The sequence below is a fragment of the Tupaia chinensis genome, unplaced genomic scaffold, assembly GCF_000334495.1.
Source record: "Tupaia chinensis unplaced genomic scaffold, TupChi_1.0 Scaffold000234_1, whole genome shotgun sequence".
NCBI lineage: Eukaryota > Metazoa > Chordata > Mammalia > Scandentia > Tupaiidae > Tupaia > Tupaia belangeri.
Window position 1 is genome coordinate 978,059 of NW_006159712.1, and position 10,997 is coordinate 989,055.

The 10,997-nt window shown below is 41.9% G+C and overlaps 1 protein-coding gene and 1 pseudogene across 1 annotated transcript in view; both read right to left on the bottom strand.

Annotated features, from left to right (window-relative positions):
• Positions 1-4,440: 4,440 nt before the first annotated feature.
• On the bottom strand, positions 4,441-6,494 carry LOC102471813 (60S ribosomal protein L19 pseudogene; annotated as a pseudogene).
• Positions 6,495-7,785: 1,291 nt separating this feature from the next.
• GABRP (gamma-aminobutyric acid type A receptor subunit pi) overlaps positions 7,786-10,997 on the bottom strand; it is a 27,188-nt gene continuing 23,976 nt past the window's right edge. The window contains exons 9-10 of the mRNA XM_006148352.2: positions 10,123-10,310; positions 7,786-9,593 (exon numbers count right to left, since the gene is read on the bottom strand). Of these exons, the coding sequence (XP_006148414.1) occupies positions 9,291-9,593; positions 10,123-10,310 (491 nt within the window). The 3' untranslated portion in view covers positions 7,786-9,290. The remainder of the gene's footprint in view (positions 9,594-10,122; positions 10,311-10,997) is intronic.

The window sequence follows — 10,997 nt, forward strand, 5'->3', positions numbered from 1 at the left end:
CTTGTTAACTGCATTCTTGGCGTGGCTAGCCAGGTCAGAGATGTTTTGTGGGCAGGATGCCAGCATTTGTGATCTTTTCTGCAGGGATTTTTAGAGTGAAGGAGTGAAAAGCTGGGTTTCTAGGCTAACAAAATCATATCAAAAGTCTTCTGGGAAGGGTCCAATTTAGTAGCGAACATGCTGCCTTGAATTTCTGTGGCAGAACAAACAGTTCTAGCAGGTGGAGAGAGATTGTCAAGACAGGTCACAGATAATGCCATTAGAGCTCAGTGGGTTTGTGGCTTTGGGTTCTAGCGAAGATGCTGTCACCTCTCAGTACTGCTTCTGCATAGGCAGAGTCTGAGCTGCGTGAGTGGAACCATTTGAGGAGGTAATGGGATCTGCTAACGTGGGCTTAGGAGACACGGCATCTAGTCCTGGGCATGCCCTGTGCTTGACCATGGACACATCCTGCGATGTCTCCGACCCTTATCCACTAACATGTCATGTAAGGTGTTTGAACCTCATAATGTCCCAGCTATCTCCCAGTTCATTTTGCTAAGTTCACATTTGACACATATGTACATAATCATATGTCAAGTTAATTAGGACCCATTTATGGACTTATCTCACAGGTTTTCAGAGCACTTTCTCATTTACAATTTTCTTTTTTAATCATACCATGAAACTGTGAGATAGGAAAGCAAATATTCTGGTCTCATTTGACACATTAGAAAACTTAGGCAAATAGGGATTAAGTTAATGGAAGGGTCCACACCACTTGACTACCATTCCTGAGCTCCTGAACTAAATTAAACTGGATTAGTCTTGTGGGATGTATGTGAAGGGGTGTGCAACTGGATTGTTTGTGGGGAAAAAAAAAAGTCGATAAATTACGTTAAATGACTACTGGAGTAGATAAAAAGCAAAGTTTTATTTCCCTTATTGAGAATTTGCTCTTGAATCCCTCTGTGAGATGGATTAGAATGTTCTGTTAGGATGTAAGAAACATACACGCCCGGAAAAGGTACATCTCATATTCTTTTAAGCGGATAATTTCTCTTGGGACTGCTTTGCATTCTGAAAATTCACTTTATTATTGCAGTCTAAGGTTTGTGGCTTTAAATGCCAGGGCATCTGCATCTAACTTTTATTGGTGATATTTGTGGTTATCACTTTCCACTGTCATCCTCTCCCATTTTCTTTGTTTTGTTCCATAGATATGATTTGATTTATGAATGAGGGCTTTTTGATTCTTCAAGATATATTTTGGCAAATTGGTTCAATAACTTGTTATTGAAGAGCAAAATCCATCAGGGACACATTTGCCTACTTCCTCTAAAAAGAAATTTCGTGTAGAGTCAACTGTTTATTCATCATTCATGCCACATTTCATATGTTATGAAGACACAGCCACATTGTTTTTTATTGTTAAATACAAGGGGACTTCAAAAAGTTATGAAAAAATGGAATTAAAGTCCAAGTTTATTTTAGTGCAAAAATGTTTAAAATCCATGCATAATTTTTTTATATAATATGCTTTTTCACGAACTCTTTGAAGGCCCCCTCATATATCCATTAGAGTATTCAATCTAAAAACACAGCTTCAAGACGTCTAAAGTATGGGAATTGGGCCAGCTTCATAGTGCAGTGAGGAAGCACTGTGCAGAGGAAGCCAGATTCCACATGACTAACCAGGGTTCAGTCCCAGACCCAGCAGTTTGAAAATCATGCCAGCCATGTGTGCACATGCCCAGGTTCCTGATGGGATGGAGAATCAGAGGAAGGACTGCAGCATGACCAGGCCTCTTTGTGGGGTGTTTCTCTTTCTCTCTCTCTCTCTCTCTCTCCTTTATCTTGTGTTGTTACTCTCTGTCATAAAAAGAGGAAAAGAATAAAATTCATAAATTAAACAAGTATCTTAATTCACAAGATAATATGCCCCCTGTGATGCAGCTCTGTAATTCCTCTCCCTTCGGCGCACATACAGAATAAGTTGGTGGGGCGCGCTGAAAGAGACATGCAAGTGAGAAAGGGATCTGCGTTTGGAGATGCTCTTTCATGTCACAACACTGATGATGTTGTATTTCTTAGCTGGGTCCGCTCCCTCCATCACTCTGAGCGTTCTTAATGAGACTTTGGCGTATGCTCCTGACCTAGAGAGCCACCTCTAAGGCATCATTCAAGTCAGCTGCCCCTCCTGCCCACTGCAGAAGCCAAACTCTGGTTATGTGTAGTCTAACTTTTTGCATTTCTGCTAAAGTTTTTAGCTTGTGCCTTGTTTGCACGAACATAAGTTAACTTGAACTACCATTAAAGTTTAGTGTCTCAAAAACTGGGAGTTGCAACAAAGAACTTCTGCCTCCCTAATGCCTGCCTCACTCTTCCACCACACGTTTATCTTTAGTTTAGTTTTGTTTTTGTTTTTGTTTTTGTTTGTTTTTATCAAAGCCATATCAGAAAAAGAATTTGTCCTGTTCCTTCTTGGTACTAATATAGAAGTTTCAATGAGACAAAGGAAAAATTTTGCACTCTGTCTGGCCTATACATTATTCACGTTGAACAATCCTAGTTGGACTCTTTTTTCCATATGACAGACATTGTGTTATCTTTTCCCCCTGAAAATATAGTTTTCATGCATCTGCTCTCTTTCCCACCAAGGCATTTGGCTCTGTCTTCCCTTCTGGCTTTACATCAAAAACATCTGAAGATGTTATACAGGTCTTGGGGCCAGCCTGTGGTGTGGTGGTTAAGACAACTGTATCCCACAGAGCCCACTGTGCAGTTCGAGCCCCAGACCTAGTGGCTTGAAAGACAGACCAGATGCATGTGTGTATCTAAAATCCTAAAAGGACAGATGGAGGAGAAAGGATTGTACTGGGACCACGCTCCCTGGGGGTTGCTTTGTCACTTTCCTTCTCTTTCTCTGTTTCTAACTGGTAAACACATGTGCCCTCTAGCAAACAAAAAAAGAGAGAAAGAAAGAGAAAAAGGAAGAGAAAGAAGAAAGAAAGAAAAATACAAGTCTTGAGTCCATAGGTGTGGAGTAAGTCTCTGGGGTCTGTCTACAAAACTTCACCAGCGAATCTCTATCTGCCAGGTTTGGGAACCACTGCTCTGGAGTCCCTGAGAGAAGCCCTTGATTCCCTCGAATTCATAAGATTCGCCATATAGTCATACTCAGGGCTATCATAGCAGCAGAAGGACATATAGCCAGACAAGGAAAGGGAAAGGGCGTGTGGGGAGAAGTCCAGAAGGAACCAGGCCCAAGTTTCTAAGAGTCCGCTCTCCCCAGCTAGGACTCAGGATGTCCTTACTCCTCTGGCACTGAATTGTGACATGTGTGAAATAGTGTCTGCCAAGTTCATCGGAGACTCAGCGTCCAAGGTTTTCATTGGGAGCTGGTTCCATAGGCACACTCTGCCTAGTACAAACCAAAGTTCCAGACTCCCGGAAGCCGCCTGAGTGCCAGAATGTACCACCTTGTTTGTACAGACAGTTTAGGCACACTGGGCCACCCTTGCAGTTAGGGAATGACAGGAACCCTCTTGAAAACAAGTTCCCAGATAGTAGCCCATGCCAACTTTGCAAACAGGCCTTTCTAAGGATAATCATCTCAGACTTGCTGTGTGAATTTTTTTTTTTGAGAGAGTGATTTTACTATAGGGCATATGCCCTTGCTAGAGAGATAGAGACAGAAAGTATGAAATCCCCCCCCCCCTCCGGGGGGATGGCCACGCCATTATCCCTTCTCCTCCATTCTCCTCTCGGGACCTTGAGCATGTATGCACATGTGTTGGTATGAGTTTTAAGCTGCTGCGTCTGGAACTTGAACCGAGGTCCACTACGTGGGAGTCCAGCAACACAGCCATTATGCCATTGTTGGTCCCCCATGTGATCTTTTTTCTACAAAGTTCTGTGATAGGTAACTTGGTGAAAGGTATGTTAGCCACATTTTAGTATTGCATAGGAGCAGAAACTTCTAGATGAAAATGGAGGTTCATGTGATGAGCTATGAAATGCCAGTTCTTGGGAAACTTTCCTATAAAGCTCACCTGACGACCTGAGTAAGAAGCAGGCTGTGAGGGCAGGAAATGGACCACTTGGTTCTCCAAGACTTTTTAGCTCTTGGCTCTAGTGTTCACTAAGAGAGAAAAACAGACGTCTGGTTTGCAAATGAAGATGACCTCTAAGATCATAGAGACCATGGAACAACACGCACTTTTAATGTTCTTTTTCTTTTTAAATTTTCCAGTGGGATTGCTTTTTCTCAAGCTTCTGAAAAGGCACAATTATAAATAATGAGATTTAATGGTGAAGACTTGTACCAAGTCCAAGTCACTAAAAGCTGAAAGTCATGTCTCTCTTTCTTTTTTCAAAGCAGATAAAGGCTTATTTTATTTAAACGATTATCTGAGTAACTTCCAATGCTACTATGTACAGACAAGAAGAGATGGGGAGCTTTATTTCTCGGTCTCTTTCTCCTTGGACAGAGTCTTGATGATCTCTTCCTTCTTGGCCTGGAGACGCTCCTCACGGCACTTGCGTGCTTCCTTGGTCTTAGACCTGCGGGCCTCAGCCTGGTCTGCTAGGAGCTTCTTGTGGGCCTTGTCTGCCTTCAGCTTGTGGATGTGCTCCATGAGAATCTGCTTGTTCTTGAACACATTCCCCTTCACCTTCAGGTACAGGCTGTGATACATGTGGTGGTCAATCTTAGACTCCCGGTATCTTCCGAGCCACCGCCGCTGCAGGATCCTCACTCTCCTCATCCAGGTCACCTCTGGCATTCTAGCATTGACCGTACCCTTTCGCTTACTTATGTCCATATGCCTGCTCTTCCAGCAGGCCAAGGGTTTTTTCCAGCATCGAGCCTGGGAATGGACAGTCACAGGTTGTGGATGATCAACCGGTCCTTGATCAGCTTCTGGATCTGCTGACGGGCGTTGGCATTGGCAATTTCATTGGTCTCATTGGGGTCCAACCAGATCTTCTTTTTGCCACAGCAGAGGACACTAGAGGCCTGAGCATACTCACAGTTGCCGCCACAGTGCTGAAAGGAAAGAACCTTATGTCTCCTCTTCAAGTCCCCACAAAGAAATCATAATGTTGGAGCTCAACCTCATGGGTTATCAGGGGTAACTTAAGGCATTCATTTTTTGTTAGTTACACTTTGTATGACACTTTAATTTTCTTCAGCCAGAGGCATCTCCCTGCATCTATACCCTCCCAAGACTACCTGGTAGAATAGAGCTGCTTTCAGGCAGGTGAATGGCAAAATCGAAGGGGAGAAATGATTGTTTCTACCCATGGGGAACTTCCAGATGGAGAATCCGAGCATTTCATTATTCAACGTGCACATTTTCTTCCCTATAAACAGTTTTTCTTAAGTTCATTTATGCCTGTTTACTTTTATTCAGTTCGCTTATTCAGGTGAATAGTGGAACAGCATGTCCCTTGTACAAAATCCTCCTTGAAACTGATAATGACAGTTACTATCACTCAGTCTTGCGTGTCAAGGTGCAAGAGTTCCTTTTCACTGGACTTGTTTTCTATGATTATAATAACCTCTGTCATTTTTCTCTCTTTTCCTGTTTGTATAAATCCTTCTTAAAAGTATGGGCCAAAATTGGACTCAATGTTTTTCATCCTAAATATACTACGGTTCAGAAATCTAAATTATTTATAAAAACTATTGAAAATAATATGTAACTTAACATATATATTAAATAATTTTAAAGTAGATAAAATATGTATTTTTAAATTTTCTTTTAAAAGTCATTAGTATAACACATAAATTATAGTGATCACGAATTGGAGTGGTGTTCTCATTGAGAGTCAACTTGAAAAAAGTGTGTGTGTGCGTGTGTGTGTGTGTGTGTGTGTTGCTTTGTGTGCATGTGCTTGCCACAGAAAGAGAGAGAGAGAAAGTGAGAATTCACCCCCCAGGGAGATGGTCACACCACAATACCTTCTCCTCCATTCTCCTCTTGGGATTTTGGGCGTGCACACGCACATGCCTAACATAACTTTTGAGCTGCTGGGTCTGGGACTTGAACCATGGTTGGCCATCTGGGAGTCCAGCGCCTTAATCACTGTACCACTTCCTGGCACTCAAAATGTATATATTTTAAGAGGCAAGGGCCTTTGGCAGCAAAAGGGGTATGGACTGATAAAAATTCATTATGGGACCAGCAGGTGGCATGGTGGTTAAGGCACTGGACTCCCCACATGGTTGGCCCTGGTTCGAGTCCTTGACATGGTAGCTTGCTTTCTCACCTTCCTTCTTTCTCTGTCTCTCTCTGGTCAAATTAAAAAATAATAATAATAAAGAATAGGAAATAAATAATCTTAAGAGAAAATTCATTATAGGCAGCAGTTAAGAAGAACTGTTCTGTTACATGTTAGAAGACTGCACAACACTGAAGAAGGACCATGTCTCAATCCCAGATGTCAAACTCCCTGTAACTACGGATCACTGTACTTGTCACTGTACTTGCTTGGTACTGAAAGCCCATTCTGTGCCGTTTTTCTAATGGCACCCTCTGGCATTGTCTACTCATTTTCACTGCAATCTCAAGCTCTTTTCTGATACGTTTGTTTCTCCATTGCTCCCTCTCTCTCATTTGAGATGAGCCCTCTGTCTTGTTATCAAATAACTTACTTGTTATCAAATATCTTCCTATATTTATATCATGTGACTTCTTACATTGAGATTATTGCTATCCTCAGTATCAAGGTAATTAAAAATTACATTTACATAATTTAGAATATTCACAACCCATCTAGTTTCTTATCTTTGGAAAATTTGATAGGGTCAGTCTTGATATTTTCACCCAAGAAATACATGTTTTGAAGAAAGTGTTAATTCAGATGTTTTATGCTACTGCTCTGGGAGGTAGGATGTATGGAACAGACAGAATATTAGGAGTTTTTACTGAGAACTCTAATGTAGCTTATATAAAGTGCAGAGTGATGCAAAATCCAAGAATTTTTTTTTCCCTAAAGTGTACTCTGAAACTATAAAAATATTCAACAAGAACAAAGAAGAATATCAAAACAATAAAGAGGCCTGAGAAGAGAATTGAACATCAGCAGGCTCAGTTGTTTAACTGCAAGGTAAGTGTTGTGGTGCAGTGATGTCGAAGAAAAATGTCAACTGTATTGCCAGTGCTTCCCATTCCCTTGGCAGGACATAGCAGGGTGTGTGTGTAGTTACTGTCTGGGGTGACGAACTTGAGGATGATGGGAGTGAGCGCACCAAGTTTGCATGATGATATGTACCTTTTCCAATGGGATCTTCTAACACTCATTCTATTGCTGATCACTTCATTTGGTGGGCAGCTAATAGGAGCATTTACTTCATAGTTTCACGCCTTTATATGATGCTCAAGTGGAGTTTCAGAGAGACATTTTCTTTCAAAGAATTTTTTAAAAATTATAAATATGACTGAACTATGCAAACACATTCTACCACTTTTAATCCCCCCATCCCAATAGAAACATTTTGTTAAAAGATCAAGTGATCAGACCCATAGAAACTGATTGTCAGAAGCACCATAACAGGCAAAAGAATAAGAATCTATGGATACAGGAAGTTACAGAAGAAAAATAATCTTCTAAAGTCATAGTTTGGTTGTTTATTTTTTATTTTAAAGAATTATTTAACTTTATTAATTATTATTATTATTTTTAAACTTGCCATAGGGTTTATGTGCTCACCAGAAAGAGACAAAGAGAGAGGGAGAGAGAGAGAAGGAAAGTGAGAAAGCAAGCCACCAGGTACAGGACTTGAACTGTGGTTGGCCATGTGGGAGTCCAGCACCCTAACCACCATGCCACCTGCTGGCCCTGCCATGGTTTATTTTTAAAAGGTAGAGTAAAGCTATGCATTTATTAGAAAAGGAAACTAAAGAATCAAAAGTGGTGGAAATTTTTAAAATAATTGAGGGTGTGAACTGGAAGTCTTCACCTGAGCACATTCGTAAACCACCTCTTACAGTGATATCGGGTGAGGATGATCAAGGAACAGGGAGAGGTGTACACTCATGCTCCTTATTTAGGGTGCGACTGGCTGGCCTTGGAGAAGACAGCTCACCTGTCACCTGAACATAGGTTCTGAAACATTTCCCATCGCTGCTCAGAACGTTTAGGGCTCAGGCCAACATTCTTCCACTCATGTAAGATAAGCCACTCAAAGTGGTTCAGCTAGAGGAATCAGGGATCTGAGCAAGGCCAAGCTGAGTTGAGCTAGGCCACTTGCTCCTGGGTAATAGCACTTGTTACTAATGAGCAGCATTCCTGGGCATGACTGCATAGGGATAGAAGCTCCTCATGGAGGGATGTGTGGACTGTGCTGAGAAAGCGTTACTCGGTGTCAGAGTAGCAAAAATGACAGAATAACAGAAGACTCTGACTATGTCAGCCCTAGGAAATGGACTGGATTCTGCAAGTCTCCAGGGCCAGAATCCATATTATGATTCCCAAGATAAATTATAAAAAAATCTTCCATTTCCACACCTGATGTGGGAGAAGGGCTTTGTCACAGTTTAAAACTGATGTGCATATAGCAGTAAAACTCTAAGGCATGTATAATGGCAGGATAAACCTGCAGAGTCCTTCTCGTTTATTATGTCTTAGAAATAAGGGATTTATGTTTTAGATTATTGATCCACTAAATTTTCTTTACTTCCATTTGATTTTGCAATGATAGGACTTCCCGAAATCTGGCGACAATTTGGGGTATTAAATAATGTGTTAAAGATCATCTTGGTATCGAGTTACTGCAGTGACTTCCAGTGAATTGCCTTAGACTCACATTTCACTTCAGTCAAAACAGAAACTAGAAAGTGTTACTTTCTAAATAGGCAATAGTGCATTTTATAAGCACTATGGACATTTCGTAAATAGAATGTATGAGTAATGTAGAAGCAACCCGCGGCACTTGAGGGTCAGCCAATACTTTAAACAATCTCCTTCCCATTTTTTTCACGAGGTAAATGCAGACCAGGGAGCCACTGAGAAAACAGTCAGCCCTGAGTAGGTTTATAATTGCGTGCTCCACAGGGATGCCCTTCGTAAAGATGAAATGGGAATGGGTTGATGTTTCTATAGAAGATCTTGTAATACCAGGACTTCTACACAGCTTAGAATAGTATCAATAGTTGGGAGGTCCACTCTCTGAGAAATTTTCAAATGTTGTTTTAGTTACCCGTAGTATCACTGGGTTAGGGGGCACACTTGGCCTAGAATACCATGTATGTCATTACCTTATTCTGTTGAAGACCTATGGCATCAAAAATTCCAATGGTCTCTCAAAAATACATGTAGTATGCCCAGTAAAAGACATTGGCTAGCATAAAAACTAAGGGAAACAGCAGTTTGGAATATCGATCAACGTTACTGGGGTTCTGAATTGTAAAATAATCTACAATCCTGCCCATTTTTTCTCGGAAGACAAACTTAAACTTGTCACTAGTTTTCATTGTCAAGTCACTATAGTCAACGTTATTGCCAGAAATTTCAATGCTGGTAAAGCTGATCTTCCGTTTAAAGCTGGAGATGGAGCTGTTGATGATGTTAGTAATTTTGACTTCTTCCACTTCTTTTGCTGTCCCCTAGTTTGTAGACAAAGCAGTTAGCTTGGAAGACTGGACTCAGCAAAAATAAGTAAGTGGGTATTGAGCTAATGAAGTGGTTAGAGACCTAAGTATGGAATGATTAGGTTTAACAGGGAGTGGTATTCAGTGCTTTAGCAAATGGCTAGCAAGCCAGATGTGGGGTCCTGGTCTCCTGCTTACTGGCACCTGTGCATACGTCACCAGCATGCTTTGCCTGCTCTAGACAACAGAGCATATGCTAAAGGCCAGATGCTCAGGCTTTGAAGTTAGCAGATCTGGACTGGATTCCCATTGTGCTTCTCATTATTGGGGAACTTCAGTTACTTTAACCTCTTTATGATTCAAATTCCTTTCCTACAAAATGGTGATAATATTCATACCTACCTTAGGAGACTCATGGGAAGATGACATAGTCTACAAAGTGTAAAGTATCTAGGGGGTGTTTCAGGCCCAGCTCATTCCTATGGACTGGCCTGTGGCACAATGGCAGGCCACACACAGAGTCCTCGAGTCCTCAGACTCTTACCCTGTCTTTGGCTGCCGTCTGCTGTAGCGAGCTGTAGTGAGCAATTGCATACTCCAGCAAGGCCCCGAACACAAAGCTAAAGCAGATCCCCAGGTACACATCCATAGCCTTTATGAAGCAGTTGGTGTTGGGAAGAGAAGTGCGGGACCCAATCATCAACGTGGTCATTGATAACACAGTGGTCACTCCTGAGAAAACAGACAAGAAGCATTCCCATGTTGGTGGCCAGTTAATCCTCTGCCATTCTCTGGCATTGCGTCTCCATCAGGAGCTGGCAGGGTGAGGACGAGTCAGAAATGGAGTATTTCATTTTGAAAAATCTGCAACCTTCCAGAATAGGGTTCATATGTCCATTATGTACCAATATGAGTGATGTGTTTTTTGTTCTTTTCTTTTTTTAAATCCATGACAGAGCACAAGCATGTGTGTATGTGTGCATGCGCGAGTGAGAGTGAGAGAGAGAGAAGCACGCTACCGAGGGGCCAGTCACACAGTGGTCCCTTTCTTTACTCCCTCAGCCTGCTAGGATTCTGGATGTGCATGCACACACCCAAAGTGTTTTCAGACCAACTGGGTGGGGGACTCGAACCATGGTTAGCATGTGGCTTGCAGCTCTGCAGTCCAGTACACTAATGCCTGTGCCACAGACGCCAGGCCTGGTGTGGTATTCATTTCTTTTCACTTTTGTCAGAGGGCTTGTGTGCTTGGCAGAGAGAAACAGAGAGAAAGAGAGAGCAAGAGGAAGGGAGAGGGAGAAAGCACCCCCCATGGGGCACGGTCACCACCAATCTCTTTCCTTTCCTTCCATTTATCTATCCTGTTGGGTTCTGGGGCATGCATGGACGTACACCCAGTGTGCCTCTTTTTTTTTTTAA